This window comes from Oryzias latipes, chromosome 11 (assembly GCF_053564925.1).
Source record: "Oryzias latipes strain Hd-rR chromosome 11, Olatipes_Hd-rR_3.1".
In the NCBI taxonomy this organism is placed as follows: domain Eukaryota; kingdom Metazoa; phylum Chordata; class Actinopteri; order Beloniformes; family Adrianichthyidae; genus Oryzias; species Oryzias latipes.
The window spans coordinates 17,730,669-17,755,160 of record NC_136247.1 but is presented as its reverse complement, the minus strand read 5'-3'; the positions used below and the strand labels follow the sequence as shown (position 1 = coordinate 17,755,160).

Here is a 24,492-nt window from a genome sequence, read left to right as displayed (position 1 = left end):
GTTAAGAAAAGTACCACCAGATGGAGACACATGTCAATATTTTAAACATTAGCCATATGTCAGGACTCCATTGCTTTTCTAGACAGACAGACAGACAGACAGACAGACAGACAGACAGACAGACAGACAGACAGACAGACAGACAGACAGACAGACAGATAGATAGATAGATAGATAGATAGATAGATAGATAGATAGATAGATAGATAGATAGATAGATAGATAGATAGATAGATAGATAGATAGATAGATAGATAGATATCTTGTATCGATACTCTGTAACTTTCGTCATCGCCACGAGCTGTTTGCCTTCACTCGGATTTTTCTTACGTATTGCTGACGCAAAACACATGTTGCATTTGCAATATGCCTGTAAATTGAACCATCTTCCTAAGTTGCGGACATCAAGCCTTTGCTGCTATGTTACAGTTTTTTTTAATATAAAAGATCATGTACATACACAAAACATTTTAGTCACATAATATTACATATTGGTTTGCTGCTTTACTGCATATTCGAGAAACAATATCTCAACTCTTCTCTTTGGCTGTGTGTCAATAAATATGAAATATGAAAACATTGGTTCTTTTTTAACGTATAATTTTGACCTTTTAGAGCAAAATGAATCCTCTTTAAATGTATGAACAATCTATGAACATATTAATCATTTATATCACAATTATTTGTTCACAGTGGCTTGTATTTCGCGCTGCTTGCACAGAGCATCTATAGAGCTCTTTAGTTTCCCACTGTCCTTGAACGTCTCAATGATCTAAGAGGCTCCTCCCTTTCGAGCCAAGCTGCCTTCCACAGTAAAGGGGAACAAAAAGGCGACCTGACAGCGGTGTCTGTACTCCCTCCACTTTCTCCGGGGTAGTCACGAGATTTCAATGTTCAGTCTGTTCTTTGTAAGTACTAATTTAAACGAACGGTCACATTTGTAACGTTTTTACATTTTGTTATATGACCAGGGACTTTGTTTTTTTAATGTTATAAATGAATTTCTATTAAAGGAGGCAGGAAGAGGAAAGTTGCGTTAGAGTTGTTGTCTGAGCAGATTAGCATTGTGGCTTCGTCGACTTTGAAATAAATTGTGTGACGTTAAATAGTTATTTACCAACGTTTTCAAAATTGTTTTAATTTTTAGATTTTAAACTGCCAAGGCTCAAGTGATTTTAAGCTTTGGATGCTTAACGCTGTTGGTCAAGAAAACTGCGAAGCTGAACTAGTAGCTGCGGTGCTAATAGCAGTTAGCTAATAATGTGGTCATTTCAAAAAATAAATTGAAAACCTCAAACCAGCGATGTTTTAATTAGTTTTTAAAAAAGAAATGCTATTACTTTTTAACATGTCATTTTCTTAATGCTTATAACATTTTTCTTATTGCCAAAGGGGTTTCGAAGACAAAGAAGTGCATGTACCGTTAGCATTTTTTTCGTCAACACAACAGCACTTAGCTTATCGTGCTCCTAGCTTAAATTTAAGCTCGACATTGTTAACAAGATACAGCTTTTTTTATTCTTTTATTTTTACATTTGATTTGCGACAGTTGCATATTTTGAATGGCATAACATTGTGAATCGGAGCGCTACTGGTAAAAGTCTTGTAAATGTTCGCAGGTAACCAGATGGCGGCTATGCTAGCATGCTACTTAAGCTCTTTTTTGCGACAAATCTTGACCAGTTTGCATTAAATGAACCGTCTAGGCTGCTTTTCAACCAGAAGGTAACGGTCGACAGTCTGTTATCGCTGTCCTCACTTTAATAGAGTAGGTACCAATGTTATAAATTGAAGAGGCTAGCCGGTTTTCCTGAAGAAGCTAACTCGGTGGCTGTGCGTGTCTCAATTCTTGTTCGGGTGTCTAAACAGTAAAGCCGTCGACTGCTGTGTGGGCTGAAGAGGAAATGCTGTTACGGTAGAAGTGAACTAGCTGGTAAAGGCCGCCGGAACAATCATGCCTCGTATTTTTTTTTTCAATTTCCTCTCTGGTCGTAAATTCTAGTGGGTTGAATATGCACTTGAATATCCTTAACCTCTCTTCTTGAGGTGGGTGGGTTGGTCAATCAGTAACTGGTGTAACAGGTAAGCTAATTATGCATTCCTCCTTATGAGTCACTACAAGGTGACCCATTTTGCCTGGTGGAGATTAAAAGATGACGCAAAATAGGAGGTATCAAACGATATTGGAGGAAATGAGAATTGTAATAATCCACACTCACTATGGTGGCTACTTTGGAGTCTTACAGATTTTGATTTTCCTGTTAAATTGGGACATTTGTCCTGTTGACCTGCTTCATTTCATAGCCAATTGACGCATGATGCACATGCTTGTCTAGAAATAGCATCAAGGAAATTGGTTCTCCTAAAGCGCATACTGTATCAGCACACAGGCGCTCATTACATGCCACACTGCAGGGCTATGAATGGAATTTTGAGCCATTTTAACCTTTTCCTGCTAAATATGTATAGGAGTATGGGTCCATAGGTGAAATGGAACTGTCATGGATGTCTTTTGGCTCAGCAAAACCTTAATTCGCTTGTTACTGTCATTCTAGAATTAAAAATTAAGTGAGTACATGTTCAGGTGAAGTTAGCCGGTGTCTTGTTTACCTTTAGTGACAAGAAGGGAAGTTCTCAGTCTAGGTTACCGTAACTGTGAAAGGTGAACTCTGTGTACTGTAACATAATGCCAACTTATCAAGAAGGGTTACTGAGGGAAAAGAATGCTTATGTTGTTGCCTGCTGGCATTAAGCCCATGTAACCACAGGGCTGCTGTGAGTGTTGAAAGGTGGGTTTGCAGGTCTGTTCCACAGCTTAGCAGATCTGGCCAATTTGAAATGCAGGTTTTCCTCAGTGACAGTGGAATACAAGCTTTTGTTTTATGGGTTAGCTTGCTACAAAAGCTCACACAAAAAAATATGTTTTGATTATAATTACGTCAAACTAGAAACTTTATGTAAAATCCCTTGTAAAAAAATAATAAATAAAAAAACAAGAGTAGAAGCAGGATTAGACTTTAAGCATTTATCTCTGTATATACTTTATTTTATTTATAACATAGAATGTATAAAACAGGCTTTTAATTGGTCGTGCATCACTACAACTCCACTGGTTGCTATAATGTAAATAAGAAATTCAAACTTGACCTCCTTTCTAACAGTTTTATTGTAGTGTTCCATCGACATGTTCATCTTTCGCAGTTGCGCTGTTTTGTGAATTTTTATCAGCACGACTTTACTCACATCACTCACTGTTAAAGAAGCATACTGTGTTCTGTGTCCTGATTGGCTGTAGGCCTTGTCAATCAATCACCTGTACGGAATGTGTTCCGCTTGTCGAATCTATGTAAATCTTTGATTAATCGCAGATCTTTGTTTTCATCCTATAAAACTGGAGTGACTTTTCTACAAAGGTTTGAACTTTGAGAGTTTGAACAAGAGAGAAAAGGGTGAGACTTCTGTCCGCGAAAAGTGTAGAAAGTATGTAGCGAGTAGTTTTACAGGCTTAAAACACCTACAAGTCTGCTACATGGTTTTCACCTATTGAACATAACCCCCGCTATAAACAGGGGGAACACTAAACATTTCATGTGGCTTTAGTCGATACATTATGTGGGAATGTTGTGCTAGTAAATACATCAGGTGTCTTTAAACCTATAAATTGAGATGGCTTAAAAAAATCAAGCAGCTAAAGCGAACTATTTAAAAAAAAGAAAGCACATCAGCAACAGATCTGATCTGTGTAGATCTTGTGTTTTTTATGCAGCGTTTTTTGTTAATTGGCCTGGTTGGCAAAGGGTTCGTTTACAGTTGTTGCCACAGTACCTCAGATAAAGCAAAGATGCAGGCTCTTCGGCACCAGCAGCGTGTTACAGACTTGCCCTTCTTGTAGATGCAATGGCAAGACTGTCTGCTGAAACTATAGCAACAGGTAGGTACTCTCTGTTTTAAGCTTTTTTATTTTTTTTACCTTCACTGGTAGAACAGGTACAAATTATTTGTTTCATATTTAGTTTGTTTTTATTTTTTTTCATGTCACTACTTAACTTAATTTTCCGATAGGGTTTTGAAATTGGTGTTACTGTGGTCTTAACCTTGCTAGTTGTTTCCTTGCATCCCAGGTGAAAAATTGTTATTTTGTACAGTTCTTTCTCTCTCTCTCTCTCCTTTCACTTGGGTAATATTTTTCTAAAAAATTAAAACTGAAAGCAAATAATTCTCCTAACATGGTATACCAGGATCATATTATCTTAAATGACAAGCAAATGTTTGTTTTCAGCTACAAAAGCCAGTACCTGTGGTTAAAATGTTGTGTGCAGTTTGCAGAGATCAGTTAGCGAATCGGTCGTGATCTTGAGCGCTTCATGTTTTTTTTCTGTGAATGTTTAAAGAGAACAGCTTTGTGTTGCTATGATCTCTTCTCAAGGGACACTTTAGAATTCCCAGAGACGCATTTGTTGCTTGAGCTTATTGTTGATATGGTGATGCCTTTTGCTGATGCTGATGGCTTCAGCTTTGCATTGGTCTTGTGTACATATATAAATTATCAAACAAAATACTTCATATTACCCTATAATATATCAGAAAATTGATTACATTAACCAACACTGTAACCTAATGAGTATTTTTAAAATTTAGAACACTTGTATGGACTGGGACTTGTACAGCATTCCAAATATAAAGTAATATTTATTTGTGTTGAAAAGTTACAATATCATATAACAACCATTTCAAATAAACGTATGCGTAAGCGATACCATGTTTACATTGTGCGCTGTAGTAGCTGTAAAGCAGGGGTGGGCAATTCCAGGCCTCGAGGGCCGGTGTGTCTGCATGATTTCCAGATACTCTTCCCCTACTCATGGCTGATTACCTGGTTCAGGTGTGTCCAGCCAATCAGAACTTGCCAGAGCAGGGTATGCTGGAAAACATGCAGGACTGCGGCCCTCAGTGCCCACCTCTGCTGTAAAGACTAATATCCTTGATCTTTTAAACAAGACATGCAGGTGCAATGTTGACATTTTGCGATGTCTTCAGGTGTACTCGGTGACATCGTTTGTGTACACTCGGTTTTATCCTAAAAAGTCGGACGTCGGTTTCCCAAGACTTTGAAAAATAGTCGAAAAATACCAAAATGTTGAATAAAAGACCAGGGGCCTCATTTACAAAACTTTGCGTAGGATTTGCGTTAGAAGTGGCGTACGGATGAAACATAGGACGTGCGTACGCACAGAAATATTCGGATTTATAAAACCGTGCGCACGCACATCCTACGCATCTTTCCCTTAATAAATCACAACCAATTCTAAATGCAGCGCAGCTTTTGCGGCTTCATGACACGCCCATAGTTGCGCGTAAATGGTCCGTGAAACGCCCACAAATGAATATACATTGATTGCGAAACCATGGCAAACATCGAGAGGAAATGAAAAAAACGTAACTTCACTCAATGTGAAGAAGAATTTATCGTTGACTAGGTGGAAAAGAGGAGAAAATGTTGTTTGGAGGGCACAGTGTGGGCATTACTAATGCCAAAAAGGCACGTGAATGGCAAACGGTGGCAGACGCCTTAAATGCTGTAGCCTCCCAACCTCGGACCGTGGCCGAAATAAAAAAGAAATGGTCGGACATCAAAAAAAGCCAAAAATTGTCTGGCGCTGCACCCCCCCCCCCCCCCCCCCACACACACACACACCCCCACCCACACACACCCGTGCCTGCCACGGGTGTGGGGGGGGGACACCGGAGCTGACCCCTCCTGATGAGAGACTGGCGGCAATAATTGGGGAATCCCTTTTAATTGGAGTGGTGACTGAAACGCAGGGGGACGCCGACACGCCAGATGCACCTGGTGACACCCCCCCAAAATCCCGCAGTGGAAGTCGGAACCGGCTCATAAGCCACTCATCCTCGTTTTCCAGCAAGTCTTCTTGCTGTCTAAAGATGCGTTCACTCCGAATTCTTCCATTTGCCACATCTTCTAAGAGCGCAAGATCAGCCATTGTGCGTCATTACGCATTGTGATGGGGCATTTTATTTCCATCCATTTAATTACATCTGACAAGCTACAGATGTCGGTAATAATCGACATGGAAATGGGAAATTGATCAGCGCAAATGTAATTTCTTGTTGCTTTCTGAATGGTTGAAACATAAGCCATACATTGTTTTCTCAGAAATAAAACAAAGTAAAGGCATATGCATGAATACCATAATTCTGTAGCTTATGAAGAAATGTTTTACTATGAAAACAACTTTCCCTAGTGGACAATTAATGCATCTCTCTCTATCTATCCATCTGTCTATCTAATTGCACCTATATCTGCTCTGCCAGACGGACACATTGACGGGAATATCAGTTTTGTTCATTATTTCGTTCTGTTGACTATTATTTATGAGGATGAATTGCACAACATGCCAATATTGCAGAACATGTTTCACTTTTCTTTTTGCAAATAAGTGTTCATTTGAATTTTTGTTGTAATTTTCGTTTGATTTTTTTTTGTTTGTTTCACTGCTGATCGATCAAATGGGTGTTCGTGTAGGCTGTTAATTGTAAGACTTGCTTTGTGAAGTCTTAATGTTATTTATGAGAGGCACTTGACGGCATTTTCCCGTCAAGTTTGCTTTTTATAAATATCAACTATTGCGTAGAGAGTGGCGCACGCCTTCTTTTGTGCGTACGCAAGGTTTATAAATGAGGCCCCAGGTTGTCACACGGACAACCATCAGGTTCATTTTTGGTTGTCTTCCTTGAAATCTGGTTGTCTCGGACAACAGGATAACCGCTTATTTCGACTGCTGTTTTCCTGCAGAACGGCAGGAATTCCTCAGTAATTCACCTCTTCGTTGCAGGCGGGACTGTCGGCGTGAGTAAACTTTCCCCCACTTCCCATCATCTCTTTTTGTTTACACGATCTCTCGCTAGATTACAGGCACTCGCAATCCCAATCTAATATTAACGGTGCAACGAAAAATGACGGGCAATATTGGAGCCATCCAGAGGTATAGTTTTGAGCCAGAGTCCAGCTCGGGCGGGAAAAATGAAGACGTCCGTGGGTGCGTCAGTATGGAGGAAAGCAGGAAGCGTGCGCCTTGCTGTTGAAGGTTCTATGGCACAACTTCAAGCTATTTCAAACATCATTGGTTTGTCTCCTCCTTATTCACAATGATTGGAAAAAAGACATGCTAAGAAATGCAATTTTAAGCTTCAATTTTTTTTATTTTTTCCTCTCTCATCAGTAAAATGCTACAAGGACGCATTAAAAACACCCAAAACAAAATGTTCAAAGAACTGGGTGTTAAATGAGATGATAATGCCTTTTCTGTTTTGTTTCCGTCAATGTTTGTGTTCAGTGTTGTAAGTAGAAGTGTCAATTGGAACCAGATCCCCCACCCCCAAAGTTGTCATTGCTAAGGTTATAGGTGTTTGTCTCTTTTAGTCCTCCAGACAGTGGTCAGTCTTTCAGCTCTGTCTCTCTTCTTTTCACCATTATCTGAGTGCTTTAATCATCCTTCTGTTATCTATGCTCAGTCAGCGGCTGCAAAGCAATGTGATAAGTGGGTTTGGCCATGTAATCGTGTATGCATAGTGGTTATTTTGTTGCTCATGGAAATGGAGAGGTACTTATATGGTCTCCTGCTTCCTTTCTTTGGCCTAGTTTACACTAACACAGCAAGAAAAACAAGGAGTCATCAGAACGATTAGCCTCTGTCCTCTGGGAGAGAAGTGTTAACCGGTTGTGCTAAATGAGGATGCTAAAAATGAAGGTTTGTTTAAATTGCCTGAGCAAATTGAGTTTATACAAACAACAAGTGCACTTGTTTATAAATAAACACAAGTGAAAGGCAATCTTAATTTAATGGGTATTTAAAAGTCTGTAAATAATTACATGATACAAACTAAAAAAACCTTTACTAATCATGAGTTTGGATCTCTATTCATAAACTAATTCTGTCCTTATGCATAGGTTCAAAGTTTACAAACTGCAATTGTCTGTCAGTGTTGTGATTTTGAGTTTCTGTTCCCAGTCAGTTCAACGTACAGGTGTGTAGATGTTAATGTTGCTACTTTTTAGGTTAAGAAATCTTTAGTTGTATTTACAAATTTTATCTTAAACTACTAAAAGAAAATAAGTATTTGTATTTGAAATTCTTTGACAGGAGGAAGCCACTTTGCGGATAGCAACAGAGATCAGTGTATCTATAGGGGGTGTTTTAAATTTTGCACGTCAGTCTCACTTCTAAACTTAATCAACAGTATGTACCCACTGATGGGTCTTTAAAAAAGCTGCTTTATAGAAACTGAAGTGATCAAGATCCCTGTACTGTTTTTGGATTAGTTTACTTTACCAGACAGTTTGGAGTTCTTTTTTGCGGATTAGAAAGTAGAATCTCTCAAGCTGGTTTTGGAGTAATGAAACAAGTGGTAGCATGCCAAGAAATGAGTAGGTGTCGCCCTCTGCTAGTTGTACTTAAAATCCAAATATTCAGGTTTCTATGGAATCATGGTTTTTCCTGTCTATAAAATACAATGATGGTCTCTGATTGTAGGTTCACAGTCCCTCGTGTACATAAAATTAAGTGGTAAATGGCATATGCTTGTTTAGCGCTTTTCTACCTTCCTCAAAGGCCCAAAGTGCTTTAGTCCCATTCACACAGTGATGGTGGCTCCACTGCTGAACAGTGGCACCAACTGTCCACCAGAAGCAACATTGGGTTCAATGTGCCCGAGGTGATTTTGACGTATGTGTGAATAAGGTGGGAATCGAATCTTCTGATCAGTGGCCCGCCTTGCTCTTTGCACCAAGCCCGCCTCGCAAATTTAGCTTCCTTATCAAATGACTTACTAGCAAAAGACTAATGCGATTTTATTGCAAGTCTATATATCTTTTGTGTGGTAAACAATGACTGAAAGGGGAGAATAAGAGATCCCTACACATTTATTTGAGGTAGGATTGTGGAACAAGTAGCAGGGTAGCTAAACCAGGTGTTTACTTGCACAGTGAAAAGCTTGTGGCAGAGCATTTGACTGTTTTTTTTTTTTTTTTACTTTTAAGACACTAATCAAAGGTTTACAGCAAACATTCAGATGTTTACTCATCAGTTTGTTTTGCAGGGGCATTTTGACCTTTTTAAAAAGCTTTTCTGATTTGACATGGATTGTGCTAGTAGCCTTAACCACGTTCTACAATCTTGTGTAGAGCAGTCATTCAACATCATCTGTAAAGGCAGTTGTTGCAATGCTGAATGCAGGTTACAGTGCAAGTTGATCTGAAAACACAAGCCACAGAAGCTTTTTTAAAGATCAGTCCTAAAATTGAACTAAAGTCAGAAAACAAAGTAACAGTTCTTTAAAACTAAATTTTTTTAAGTCCATGGTATTATTTCCATTAATATCACTGTATTTGTTTTTTTTTTGCGGATTTGAAAATTTGCCTGTACATTCAACAAGTACCCAAATTCAACATTTTAAAGAAACTGAAAGTTATTTCTTTGTTGTGTAGTTGGGTCAGTTAATGGTTGCTAAGATCTTTTGCCAAAATTTGGACAACTGGGCCTAATGGGATTTGCAAATTGACATAGATGTAGGTTAAATCACCTGAGGTAGAGGTAATTAACTCATTCATGTGCTGCTACAATATCAAAATTTATTTTTGAAATAAAAAAAAACAATTTTAACACAATTTCAAACTGACAACCTGCCTTTTTATTGTGCTTGAGCAACTTTTCTGTTTAGTGTGTCTCTGTGATTATGACTACTCGGATACCACTTAATTTTAATTTGTTTGGATTTCCATTTTGCTCCAGGTCTTGATGACCTGAAATCATTTTTGTAAGCTTTGTACCATCAACACATTGTTGAAGTATGCATACAGTGCTGTGAAAAAGTATCAATTGTGCAAGTTCTCCCACTACTCTACTTAAGATGATAGACCTGTAATTTTCATCATAGGTATACCTTAACTGTGAGACAAAATGAGAAACAAATCCAGAAAATACCATTGTCTGTTTTTTTTTTTTTAATTAAGTTTTTTTATTTATTTAATCTATTTGCCAAAGTATTGTGGTAAGTAATTGGTTCAATTCAAAAGTTCAACTTAATTTAATTCAGGTATATTTTTTTAAGATTATACTTTTTGTAGCTTGAGGATTTTCAAAGGTGGAAAAAAGAGAAACTTCACTGGGCTTGTTTACCTGCTACTTTTTGTTTCTGAGCTTTCACACTATGTGGGGCAAAGGCAGGTTGCTTGTACACTACTACTGTTATATACTGTTACTAAACGTTGCAGTGAAGAAAAATAAGGCTGTACTGTTTATCAGAAGTTCTGATCAAGCACATTAAGGTAAAATCTTTGTGTTTTAAGTCTACTTAACATATTCTCTTAACTTTCAGTCAATAAAGACTGATTTATTCACAGTACAAAGTAAGATGTCTCAATGGGACATGGCAGAGGTAGCAGTAACGGCACTAAATGTTAAATAATACTGTACCGCTAATGCAGAGTTTGAAGAATTGATTGATCTGAAGGTCAGTCGTCTACATGGAACTTTAAACATCTGCGCTTGAAAGGAATAACTCTTTGGCCAAAAACTTATGTTTTATGTGTTTGCTTAACTATTCTATTTTGAATGTTGGATTTGGTGATCAAATGTTGGTCTGCACTGCATGAAGCTTGGAGCATATCCAGCAGTGGGGTAGCTCTCAGTTTTGGATCTCAGAAGTAGAAAATCCCATGATGATAAATTGGGCCGGTTTGCTCGTTTGCACACAAACGCTAGCTGTTTCGGTTGATGCTTCACACAGACAGATGCTAGGTCTCTTAGATTTAACATAACTATGACCATCTTTTAGTGTACTTCTGTTTTGGCACGCTATTCAGAGGTCAGATCAATGCTGTACTTTATATACACACATGTGCTTACACTGTTTTTTACAAAGCAGACTTGAAATGTTGACCTTTTTAAGTCTTAAACAGTTATTTTTAGAATGAAAGAAACAAAAACAATATTTTTTAATTCTACTTAAATTTTTATGGTTGTCTTCCCATAAAACCCAACACTATCAAGCAGGTGGGATTCCCTCTTATCTTAACAACTACGCTTTCTTTTGACTTCTGTGTTTAACATTTTCTTTTATTTGGCATTGCTTATCCACTGTTAATGTCCTCAACATTTTTGTTAGCCATCCAGCTGTTGTCACCATTACAATATTCAAAATTTATCATGCTTTTATCTTAATATTGAAAAAAAAATCCTACTTTGATACTTTTTTAGAATAAACCTTATTTAAGCTAGGTCTGTAGCCTTGTCTAATATTTTACATGCTCAAATTTAAAACACTTGGATCTCAGAGCCATTTAATTTAATCTTCTGTTTCCTGAACTTTTGTGAGGAGTCGTCCACCGCTCTGTGCTAATTCCTTCTCTGTCCCCTTTGACACACAGGGCATGTGCTGTCCCTGCCACTTGACTGGGATCTCAGACAGAAAATTAGCCTGCCGGCTGCTTCAAGGCAGTACAATCTGGTCATGCTCAGGCTGACTCCAGACAAAACACCACAGAGTGCCACAACTTCAAACCGCGATAAAGAGAAACATGTAATGCTTCTATCTTTATCAAGAAATAAAAATAATAAGAGCTCAAACATTTCAGTTTGTTTCACCTCCCGCCTTTAAACCCCTTTAGTCATAGGATTCAGACATTTGTCACATTCTTGGTTTTTTATTTTTTTTCTAATATGAGACAGTTATTCTGTTGTTGCACATTGCCATGTCTGGCGCTTATTTTCAGACAATTCTTTTCTATTAGATAAAAGTGCTTGTTTGGTTTTTGTGTGTTTGTTATAAAGAGCATTTGGTTGCTTTCTAGTATGATTTTTGGGACTGGTCTATGTCCCACAGTAACGCATCGCTTTCAGTTTGGCATATTAGTTGCTTTGTGAGTTTGCTGCACGCTCAATGATAAAAGGTGACACATTTTGCACATGATAACATGACAGTGCATTTTTAATTTAAGGCCATATATGGTTTTAAATTGCTTCTCTTTATGTTGATTTTCATCGCCTGTTTTGGACTGGCTGCAGTTAGACCAGATGACTAGAGAAGAAAGAACAGTGTTTGAGTATGTCACTGTATATCGTTTTTGTTTTGTTTCACTTCTCCTAAGGTTGGAGAAACTGTAGGAATTGGTTCACCGTAGGCGTAGCAGTTTTGCATTATTTAGATCAAAATTACACCAGTCATTAATCTTTAAAGCTTAATTCTCAGACTTGAATCATACAAATGAATCATGCCACACTGGTTTACTTGGTAAATCTACTCAGGAATAGTCTTGTGCTTGAATGAAATGCATCAATGTTGGTTTTTTGCCTACTTTTTGAGGAAAAACTTTTAAAAAAATGAATTTTCTGTTAGAATTTAGATTTCCTGAAACTAATGCCATCCCAAACGCCTTGTAACTGAAAACTCACTTCTAAAGTTTATTGTATGCTACATACACACTGGGTATGTGACGTGCTCAGCGGGTGTTCTTGAATGTTCTTTAAGCATACAGAGTTTACACTGGACTGGCACCAACCGGTTATAGCACATGTACTCGCCATAGCAAGCGCCTTGGTGAGAAATGTGGGCCAAACTTTTGCTAATATTGCGTCAAGCTTTATTTTCACAGTTCTGTTCCCATATAAGAAAGACTTGGTCATAATTCCGGCCGGCCGCAAACAGTTTTAAAAACTTGCAGTGACACATGACCGCGATGGTATTGAACCCAGAAGCCTGAAACGTCTACGTGCCTTTTCATTGAAAGTGGACACTTTAACGCGCGTGTCCTAGCCCAGTGTGAGCGTAGTATTAGAAATCCTGCCTTATGTCATCTGCATAAAACATGCTCTTCACATGCACGTTTTAAGTAACATTATTTAATTGGTTGGGGGTGGGGGTCAGGATTGGTATGATCTTTAGTTTTTAACCTGTTTGTAGCACTTGATAAATTTCACAGCATGTATTGTCGAGCAGGCCACAAGGATCAGCTATGATTTTTGGTAGTCTTTCCCCCAGTCTTGGAAACCTTTTAACAGATTTTACACGCACAATAATGGAGCTGTTACTCATTCCTTTCTAGTTTTTCATTTGTTTTGTCCATAAGCTGGCCGAGATACTTGCTGCAAAATTTTCATTTGTAGCCCTCAATTTGTGTAATATATTGAATCATTTCTTCTATATATTATGGATTTATCTTTTGAACCAATGAACTACAAATGTCTTTTGGTTTGTGTTGCAAAAAAATTACAAACATTCAGCTATGATGTAAAAGTCAAATGTAGACAGAAGTAAGTGATTCCAGTCAAAACCAGATGAACTTTTATTTAGTTATTTTTTTACTGGCTAACTTGATGATGCTATACATGGATTTAAATTCATTCAATGATGCAGGTTAACAAAAATGGTGAGACTTGCACATGATTGACAGATTATTTTTTTATATACTGTGATGCACTTGATAAACATCACTAGTCCTTATTAAGTCATAAACAAGCTGATGAATTGTTTTCACTTGAAGGTTTCTAAAAGAAAAGCAACACTGTATACAGCTGCTTGTTTCCTGTGTGGTCAAAATGATTTGCCCGCCTAAACAAATTGAGTTCTTGTGGTTATTTGTTCCTCTTGAATCTATAGAGTACAACTCCAAATCCATATTGCATACTTTTGCATGCAATCCAAATGTGTCTTAACGCAGCTGGTGGTTTTTAACTTGCTTCCTTATAAGATTGTAGCTTAAAAATTAAATGGTCTACAAATACTTATTTCCATTTTTAAAGTGTACATTTTATGCATAATTCAGTATTTTAGCAATGCATAGCTGTTGGATGGGGCTTGCGCCCAATTGTTTTACTAATGCAATGCCACATTGTTCATGTTTTAGGGAGTTATATTCACAGAGCAGAAGTGATGTGTGCAAAAGAGCCCTGTTCCTGTCAGTGACACTGCATGCTACGACACGACAAAAAGCTGGATGAGCTTTGGCCTAAGAGTTATCAAAGAGAAGCAGTACTGTCTTAGTTTTTTCCTTGCTAAATGTTATTTATTTTTTATTGTTCTTGCTTAAGTAGTACATTTATTTTTCCCCAGTACTTGTAAGTACTTTAATAATGCCCCCCCCCCCATGGTCTGTAAAAACCTTTAAGTATGCATATTTAGATGAAAGCAGAAGGACATGCTGCTAGAAAGAAAATGTCTATTTTAACTGGGAACTCTAACGGTTACAATTTTTCTAGTTTTTTAGGGTCTTGGTAAAGTCTTTTTTGTTTTTACAATTCTAAGCACTTTTAGGTTCTTGCTCCTGGTTAATGTTGGGAGCCATCTTGCCTGTAGCCAGGTAACCAGTAATATATCCACATATAGATATTTGGATCATTCACAATTCAAATCTTATACCATAAGCTACAACCCTCCCATGGTTTTGACAGATTAAGAGCAATTTAACTCCTCTTTCTATGATTAAAACATGGCTTACAAGTCAGTTCATCCTGTTAAGTATGAACCTTTTAGCATAAAACAGTTTATTGAAATTCAAAGATGGTTGACCATCATGAATGCATCTTTTAAAACTGATTTTGGTCTTCTTTTTTTGGAATTACCAGCAGACAACTTAGTCAGTGAGGTTGGTCAAAAAGGAAATTCGTTTAAGCATTTGCTGTAAGAAAAAACTTTAACTTAAGTCTCAAAAAAGATGTATTGGTCAGGGCAATGTGGATACAACCAATATTAACTGGTTAAGCTGAATAAGTAAAGATAAAACATGTAGATGACTGGAAAAGTGGGGGTGGGAGATATGGGACTGAAGTCTCAATGTGTTTTGAATCGTTGCCCACTTTTTTTTTATGCCCACCTTGTGACTGCTGTCTGTGACATGGTGCTGAAGTCCAGGCTCTGCACCCACCCACTGCTTTGTGTATGTGGCCGGTGTCGTTCTTTACTCACATCCCCCCTCCCATGTTGATCCGAGACAGTTGCAACCAGTTTGTGGCAGCTGAGTTTAGACTGCCGTGGACTTGGCAACCATTCGACGGCTCCCTGGCTATTTACAGACCAGACGTTACCTGTTATGAGAGGGAACATTATGAAACCATCCATGCTGTGAATATTATTAGTTTCCACTCAGTAAAATTAGAGCGACTTAACCAGTGTGTTTTTGATTTCACCATTTATTTGCTTCAAGCTGAAAAAGCGCAGCGTTACATACATAGTATTAAATTCTTGAGAAAAAACATGTATATATATTTTTTTACATGTATAGTGTGGTGAGCAATTCAAGCCTACGACAAATGAGGGTTTTTCAAAGCTGAACAAAATGCGCAGGGAATAAAAAAAATTCTTGTGACATTGTTTTTAGCATTATGGAGAAATGTTTATGGTTTAAGAGTTTAAGCATACTTGAAATTTTAACATTCTGACATTCACTTAAATGGCCATCTCCAGGTTCCCTGCTTGATTTGACCCTTTTTTTTTTGTTGTTTGTTGTTGTTTTTCTCTCTGCAGGGTTTCTGTGTTGACTCTAGCCGAACCTATATGGCGTGTGTGACCGGAGAGTTCTGCCAGGCACAGCACCTCACCTCAGCGGAGAAGTGAACCGGCCGCACTGTAAAGGACTACGCTACCCAGAAACCCCCCTGACCGCCAGCACAACAGGAACTGCTGATTTATCCAAAAAGCTCCTTGGGATTTTGCGTAGTCCTTGGCCTGACTGCCCCGACTTGTCCCAGTCAATCTGAAAAACCGCTGCTTTCTAATTTCTCCATTACCAGCCAATCACAAACAACTCTCCTGAATGGGGTAAACTCATTGGATCATTTGTGGAAAGCATAATCATTTTTTTATATACTTTTTTTTTTTTAATTTAAAGAGAATTTTTTTTTTTCCATTCTGTTTATTCACCCTTTTTACATCCCAGATTACTGTGGACAATTTAATGGTTTTTGTTACCTTTTTCTGTGCATCATCCCACCGTGAAGACTTGTTCTCCTGACTCATCCTCCCCCACCCGTTGTCATTTTTATTTATTCTACCTTTCTCCTATCAGTTTTTGCTGACTTCTGAGCCAAAAAAGAAATCACTTTTTGTAAGATTTTTGTATTGTAATTGTTTTTTAAAGCCGTCTCGCCAACATGAACCGCCCTGCAGCAGTCGAGATTTCCTACGATTGCATGACGTTCCTCATCACCCACAATCCTACCAATGCCACACTTAACAAGTTCACTGAGGTATGTTCTTCTTCGTCCGTGTTGGTTTGCGTGTTTATTTACAAGCGGTGTCAAACTCTTTGTCTTCTCGTCTGTCAGGACCTGAAGAAGTTTAAGGTGAATACACTGGTGAGAGTATGTGAAGCCACTTATGATAAGACTCCAGTGGAAAAAGAGGGAATCCATGTGCTGGTAAGGATGGCCATCTGAATGAGTGGGTAGTAGCCATTCGGGGCCTCAAAACGTTAACCGACTTGTTTTTTTGTGGGTCCTTTCGTCTAGGACTGGCCCTTCGATGACGGGGCCCCTCCCCCCACGCAGATCGTGGATGACTGGCTCAAGCTGCTCAACACCAAATTCAGAGAGGAACCTGGCTGCTGCATTGCTGTGCACTGCGTGGCAGGGCTGGGCCGGTACGTCTCATTCCGTCCACCAACATAAACCCGGCTGCTTGCATTCATATTCATGTTTCTTCTAGCTCAAGTGTGTCAAGTACATCCTTATGAGTCCGTCAAAAAGCTGCTGACTGAAAATCCCTTTGCTGCGCGGTTCAGTTTTATAACCAGTAAATAGCTATGCTGAATAAATAAATTGGAATTTAATGTACTGGGGAGAAGTTTTCCACCACAGCTGCTTCTTCACTGCAGAAATGGAAGAGCATTAAGTTGTAACATGAGTAGCTTTGGTGTAAGAAGCTAAGAAACATTCAAGTAGGCTTTGAAAATGACATCAGTTTTCTCTGTCTGCTCTGGATACTTGGACAGAAAAAGTAAAAAGAAAAAAAGTGATTTAATTGCTGAAGCAGTCCATTTTTTATCATTTTTACCCACCGTGTCTTATCTGGTCATTTTTCCAGCAACAGGCCGTTCTTTTTTGGGTTGAAAGTGATGTTTAGATGTCATAGTCTGACCTAGTAAGATTCCCAAATCAAAATGTTTTGGAAAAGCACCAGGTGCATGATAAACCCATGACGCTGCTGGCAGATTAGCAGAATCAGTGCATGTGTGAAACAGTCTGAGTATTTTGCCTGTCGTCGTCTGTTTACTCAGCATTATCTAGATGGTAGGGAGACTTAGCTAGCGAGTAAGCAGAAGCGCTTCTGGTGCTGTGAGGTCAGGGAGTTCATAACTGCAGGGCCCCGAGGATCTGTTCAGTTTCCTGCAAGTCTTTCTCCTTCACCTTTTCACTCTTCTAAAACTCTCTTCCCGCTCTGGATTTAGTCTAAAGGCCCGTTCACACGGGACGAATTTCGCCCGCGATTTTCGCCGACGTTTAACGCCTCGTGACTAAACAAAGGGCACCAATGTGAGTGTGCACACCGACGCGAAAAAACGCCACAAAGCGTCACTTTTTAAAAAACGCCTCGGGTTCGTTTTTTTGGTTTGACACGCCGCGTCGAAAACTATACGACCAATGAGAATGGCGCTTTTGCACACGTGTCTGGATCTTCTGAAGTTACAGTAAAAAACAACTTTGGGCCGCTCAAACATCAAACTGCCTTACTGAGCACACATACCAGCGAAGAATATAGATGCCAAGTAGCGTCTACTAAAATATCCCCGAACCAAGCACCAGTTGGAGCAACTGGTGCTTGAAATATTCATGTTTTTTTTGTATGTTTCTGACAAGCACGTAAATACTTGCTCTCTTCTTCTGAGTGAAAAGCGACTTTAAGAAGCGTAAAGTTGCGCAGCGCCACCTTGTGTGTATATTAAAAACCTGGATAATCAGAGACTCTCGGCTGGCTGTTCAACAGGTGAAAGCCCATATTAACAGATTGAGGCCATCCAATAAATTGGGATTCTTATTCTAGGATGAACAGCAATCATGTATCATCAAAACAATCATTCTACCTCACAGTGCCAACATGTATCATTAAAGGGCCTGTATCACTTAAGCCTTTATAGTAAACATTATCCATGGAGAGAAATTAGACTCAGTCGGATTTGTGCGTGCGTAATTCCTGATTTGTGCGTAAATTAGGATTTGTGTATGCATATTCTTGCTTTGTGCGTGCGTAAATTAGGATTTGTGCATAAATTTGGATTTGTGCGTGATTTGTGACTCACATAATAAGTTTTGTGTATAAGTTAAAATATAAATTGAAAAAAAATACAAAATGCAATTTTACGTATGCACAAATTAAGATTACAACAGCTTGAAACTACTTACACACACACACACATCTTTAAAAAACACGCACGAATCCCTTGTTACGCACACACGAAGCCAAAGTTACGCACGGATCTACCGTGAGACTGTTTTCACATCTCACAAATTCGTCCGTAAGTGCTGCGTTTAAATACCAGTGGAATGCTCGGTCATTAGAATTTTCCTATCAGCCTTCCCTTCTAAATGTATCCAGACAATGACTCAATCAATACATGAAGACAGTAGATGTTAGTGTTGAACATAGAGGCTACTTACTTCGGGGCGCTGACCACCGAGATGGGCCGCCATTCTTCCCGTGACTCTCTCAGTCTGACTGCCTTTTATTTTTCCGGAAGAATAAAAACAGTGCCCCCTACTGGTCGTTCCTATTACGCATTTTGTATCAATTCGGTGTCTTGGAGAATAATATACTTTTAATATATATATTAGCGTTTAAAAGTGAACGTCATATTCTCAGAAAATAATTTTTATTTTCCTTTAAAGTTTTTCTAAGCCGTTCTAAACCCACTGAAGGAAATACGTTTAGAAGGGAAGGCTGATAGGAAAATTCTAATGACCGAGCATTCCACTGGTATTTAAACGCAGCACTTACGGACGAATTTGTGAGACGTGAAAACAGTCTCACGGTAGATCCGTGCGTAACTTTGGCTTCGTGTGTGCGTAACAAGGGATTCGTGCGTGTTTTTTAAAGATGTGTGTGTGTGTGTGTGTGTGTGTCTAAGTAGTTTCAAGCTGTTGTAATCTTAATTTGTGCATACGTAAATTGCATTTTGTATTTTTTTTCAATTTATATTTTTTTAACTTATACACAAAACTTATTATGTGAGTCACAAATCACGCACAAATCCAAATTTATGCACAAATCCTAATTTACGCACGCACAAAGCAAGAAAATGCATACACAAATCCTAATTTACGCACAAATCAAGAATTACGCACGCACAAATCCGACTGAGTCTAATTTCTCTCCATAATTATCCATGTATATAACGTATTACCTTTGGCACACTAAAGAACAGATTAATTAAACAGGATTATTACGTAGTTCATTTTCCTACCTAGAAGTGAGACGACTTGATCTGAGGCACAGGCTTTCAGGCCGTGTGGGTGCCGCCCATTTCATGATGGGTGCTCAGAGTGCAGGGTTTTAGAGGAATACTCTGAAATGAGTGAACGGATCAAAATACCTCTCTGGGGTTTCTTTTTGTGAAGAACCAACGTTGTAATACACGTAAAAGCTCAAAGTTGGTTTTGCATGATGTAGACCTTTGAAAAAGTACTAGGTCTAAAATGAATCCTTGGGGAACACAGCACTTAATTTTTCTTGAGGTGCTCACATCCCCAAACTTTCAGACTTGATCTATTAAAAAAATAAAACCAGGAACAAACTCTTTGCCTGTACATAAAATATTGTAGATATGTGAACGGGCGCTTCCATCCAGAACCAACAGGACAGTTTCTCCACTGGTCACCGGCGTTTTAAAGGCACCTAGGAAACATCCGTCTGAAGGGAGAAACTTACTCTACTTGACGGCTCTTTTAAGTCCTGTGGGTCCAGAAGGCCGGTTATTGGGGGTAAAACCTCCAGCATGAACTAGTTTGTCTTGGGTAAAAAGAACAAAAGCCAATTCTTCTGATGCTGCCTCGCTTGACCAGAACATAATGGATATACACTTCTATACAAGGCCGATGGTCATGAGGTCTCACCCACGCGTGACGTGGAGATGTTACAGCGCAGTGTCGGCAGCATTAAGAGAAGTTGTGTGGAATTGCAGAAGTGTGAAAGCAAAGCGACAGATGTGCGTCATTTGGGCGAGAAGGGCAAACAAAAGTCTCCTCTGACCAGAAGAGCCCAGTAAAGCCGATCATCCCAATAACCTCTGGCGGTTTGCATTTTTGTGACATTCCAGAGGATTTTATTCGTGGTATTTGTTGAATCGCTCTCCTTTTTTAATGATGTGATGCAGAGCAGAAGAAGCTGTTATGTTTCCATTGAACATGATCAGGCTCAGATCTTTGCTAGCCAGTGCGTTGGACTTTATTTATTTCTTTTTCTCACTCGAACTCCCCTCTGTGGAGGAGAAGGCTGTCTTACGGTAACTTATCACTTTGTGTGTGGAAGTGTGAATGCAGCACCACAGCAGGACGGCGGTGAACTTGTGCACCTCAGTCGATTTCCCAGGCTCGTTTCCCAGGTTCAATCTCCCTCCCCCCCCTCCCCCGTTCACCACTTTATTACTATTGAACCACGTGAAATTTGACATTTGAATGTCCTGTCTTCTTTCTCTGGCTGTCTGCTCCAACCTGGATTTCTCCTCCTCCTCTCAGAGCTCCAGTTCTGGTGGCCTTAGCCCTCATCGAAAGCGGGATGAAGTATGAAGATGCTGTTCAGTACATAAGGCAGTAAGTTGTGCTTCTTAACCATTGATGAGAGAACTGGACTGAGTGACTCCTCCCCCCTCATCTTCCAAACAGGAAGTACCTGCTGGCTCCAAGAAGCCAAAATCCCATCGACTTCTATATAGAAATAAACAGCTGTTACTCAGTCATTCTATTTGGTCACAATAACCATTCTTGATCTAAACCCCCTTCATAAAAATGTTCTTGATAATCCTTTTTCCCCCATATATTTTTCCTTTATTGCAAGTTATGAACTGGCCAATCAAATACCTCAATAAAAGTATGCGGTCTACTGTCCAACGTTCGGGGTGTGGCCTTCTAACAAGTTCTCTTCAGATTGGCTCCAGTAATTGCCATAGAAATGGTGTCCGTATAAAAAAAACACAACTGAATTGACTTCATTTGGGTTGGAATCAGAAGTATAGCATTTTACTCGGCCCAATTCTCTGAAGCAGCTAATGATCCAAACTTCCTGCAGATCTCAAGCTGATGGAAAAAAATACAAATTTGAGCTCTTTAGCAGTCTTCTAGTCCTCATATGAACTTCCTGTCTTTTTCGGGTCTTCTGCTTTTTTTTGCAGGAAGAGACGTGGAGCCTTCAACTCCAAACAGCTTCTTTACCTCGAGAAATACAGGCCCAAGATGCGCCTGAGGTTCAAGGATAACAACAGCCACAACTGCTGCATGCAGTAGGCTCTTTCTGCGCCGCGGCCTAGTAAGCGTCTAGTCAGGAATCTTCCAGCATGGAGATTATAAAATAAAAGAAATATTAAGAGTGCTATCAGTAATTATTGTGATGAATTGTTAACACTGAGTCGTGGTGAATTGATCCGAGCAATTGAATCCAGATGTGGGGATCCACCAGCCGAACCAATGAACGGAAGGTCAAAGCACACAGAAAGGCCCGCCTCCTGCTTCTAATGTTCTACACGGGGCCAGAATGTTTCAACTCAAGTCCATCCTCTTTTTAGTTTTGTATGTTCAGTTGAAATTATGGAAAATTCTATTTGTTTTTTGTGAACTTTTACACAGACATGGTGATGGTGGACGAAATGTTATTGTCCTCTGATTTCCACTGATTAGGCCAAAAGAAGAGGAGAAAAGTCCCTTTTTAAAACTCTTTTTAAACTTTGAACACATTGTGACTGTCTTTTTTTTTTTTTTTTTTTTTTTTGCACAAAACCCAAAAGGTTCACCTGAAGATGCAGTAGTGTTTCCTCTTAACATTCACTTGTTTTAGGTCACTCAGTTTAAGGATTCACAGTCAGAATATGACTATTTATTCACATCTGGCAATTAGTTTGGCAGGGAAAGGGCACTTTGTTATTCAATAGTTTGTTTTCTAATTGTTTTGAGAGCCATGTTTTCTCTTTTTTTTCATTTCATTTTAAGTTCTTGTTGGAGTGCAATAATCATTCAACCTCAGAAAAGCCAATCAAAACCCTGCCAAGCGTCTCGCCACACTCAGACGCAGAAGCGGGCACAGATGCATTTCAGACGGGATCCAGGGAGTTACACCAGAGGGGGAAAAAAAGAGAAAAGAATCTGCCACACCTTGTACTTTATCTACTAGAAGTGAAACGTCAACAGGATTTCCAGAAATATGCATATTTCAACTTGTATACACAGGAGCCTAAGATCCAATCTGATCGGGTGGAGAGGAATGGAAATGATCACTTTTTTATCATTGTACCCATTTTGAAAATATCCCCAATTCGTATTGGTTCTTTCAAGATAAATAAATTGAAATAAAAAGCATTTCTGCCTTTTTTTTGTCTTGGAGTTTCAACCTGGAAATGAAATGTATGACTGTATGGAATGGGGGGAGGGGGGGGCATGTGGGGCGGATGAAGCTGCTCCAGAAACGTCCCTCGCAGCCATTTAGGTTGGTTGTGAAATTGAGTTTTGCCAGCCTTTGAGGAATACTTTCTTGAATAGTATGTGCTCATCACAGGCAGCCTGCATGTTCTTTTCCACTGTGGAGGGTGACTCAGCACCACGTGGAAAGCACAGGACACCGTGGTACTGAGAAATGACTCACAGGCTTAAACTGGTAATCACGACTCCAGACAGGAGCCAGCTGCGCCCTCTGCTGTTCAACAAGGGAACTACAACGGTTGTACTTGAAAATGAGTTAACATCTTCATCGTTTTACTTTGGTATTTTTCTCTACGATTATTCTGAAGACGATGCCTCATTGTTAAAGTTTGGCCTCTCCTGTGTAGCTGATCCTTTACCGACTACCAGGTAAACAGTTCTGAGTAAATCTGTCAAGTGAAACCTTTTTGCTTTGCATCCAGCTCATTCATTAACACTGCGTAAACAGGAAGTTGTAGAGCTCCAGCGAAACATCGTCAAAGGGGTGTAAAGCGGTGCCCCCTCAAGTCCAGCTTTGTGTCTCTGCTGCTCTATTTACAGATGCAGAAAATGTGTCACCGTACGCCACCGTCATGAGGCTGAACCCTGACGGGGTAACAACATATGACTCACTGTGGTGTCAGACCAAGGTTGAGGGCAAGAGTTTATAGACCTCTAGTTTCTATTCACTCCTACGTTTGAGGGCTCTGATTGTGTAACTTTGTTTTTGAATGTCAGATTTCTCCTTTTTCCCTTTATAATTACTATCATTTCAAGTCTTTCCTGGCGAGTCCTAAGAGTCCCTCTTTAAATAGTCGAATCTGCAAAATCTTGGTTTTAGGGCCGTAAATGTCTGAGGAAAAAGCTTTCCCTATTTTCAGATGATCATTTTTAGTACCCAAAGAAAAAAGAAACCTTTTTTTCGTTTTGAATTCTTTTAAATTCAGGGAGTTTTTATCCCTTATGCCATCTTATGTGGGGTCCAGATGACCCCACACAAGATGGCATAAGGGTTAAATGAAAGGTCAGCAGTCGAGCTTTTCCCCGGTTTTATAACCAATCTGATGGATCACTGTCCATCTAAGGAAAGTCCTTTCTTTAAAGTGACTCACTGTCTGGATGGCAGTCTGCTTCATAATCCTTAAATAGAGGTCGTCAGAGCTTCTTTTGTTGGTAATAAACCCTTAAAATGATGCCCTGTTTAATGTAGGAAAACCAGGAATGGTGCTTTCCAATTCTCTTCAAAGTAGAAACTTAGTTCAGTTTAGATGTTTTTATCAGAGAATCACAAATGAGAAAAACAATTTTTGAAAAATGTCAGTTTTTAGACTTTTTTTCTTTTCTTTTTTTTGGTGTCTGGAACTTGAAACTAGAGCCACATGCTGCTCCTTCAACCTTCCATTGTGGCTCTTTGGCTTTGAAGAAACATTCTAAGAATTTCAAGAAATTATTGTTTTGGTTGTTTTTAATTTCTTGATATCTATTTAAAATCATAACATGTAAGATTACTGAGAAAAATGACGTTAAGAGTAGTTTATTAGTAGAATAAGTTCAAAAACACAGATTTAAAAAAGTGGATCAATATTGTTTATAATTGATGGTAACAGGAGAAAAAGGATAAAAGTGCATCAGTCATCTTGGAAAATGCCAAGATTGACTCGTTTTTTATTTTTAGTTAAAGTAAACTTTCTGCAGCAGGAAGCTTTTATTTGGCACAGGATGTGTTTTATTTGTAACCCTTGTGCTATCCTAGGCACTTTGACATTGGGAGTTGGGTCATCTAGACCCACTAGACAGTGCACTGAACCTTTTTTCTTCAATGATT

At 39.0% G+C, this 24,492-nt stretch overlaps 1 protein-coding gene across 3 annotated transcripts; it reads left to right on the top strand.

The window, feature by feature from the left end:
* Nucleotides 1-748: 748 nt before the first annotated feature.
* On the top strand, nt 749-22,568 carry ptp4a2b (protein tyrosine phosphatase 4A2b). Of its 3 annotated transcripts, XM_078955371.1 has the most exons (8): nt 749-908; nt 15,538-15,831; nt 16,151-16,259; nt 16,338-16,430; nt 16,521-16,651; nt 20,739-20,813; nt 21,392-21,525; nt 21,659-22,568. In XM_078955371.1, exons 2-7 carry the CDS (start codon nt 15,827-15,829, stop codon nt 21,501-21,503), a joined length of 525 nt encoding a protein of 174 aa, XP_078811497.1. In that variant the 5' UTR covers nt 749-908; nt 15,538-15,826; the 3' UTR covers nt 21,504-21,525; nt 21,659-22,568. The 3 variants fall into 3 exon arrangements, with proteins under 3 accessions (XP_078811497.1, XP_004073918.1, XP_078811496.1); XM_004073870.5 differs by having other exon boundaries at nt 21,392-22,568; XM_078955370.1 differs by lacking the exon at nt 749-908 and adding an exon at nt 3,898-3,931 and having other exon boundaries at nt 21,392-22,568.
* Nucleotides 22,569-24,492: the final 1,924 nt, after the last annotated feature.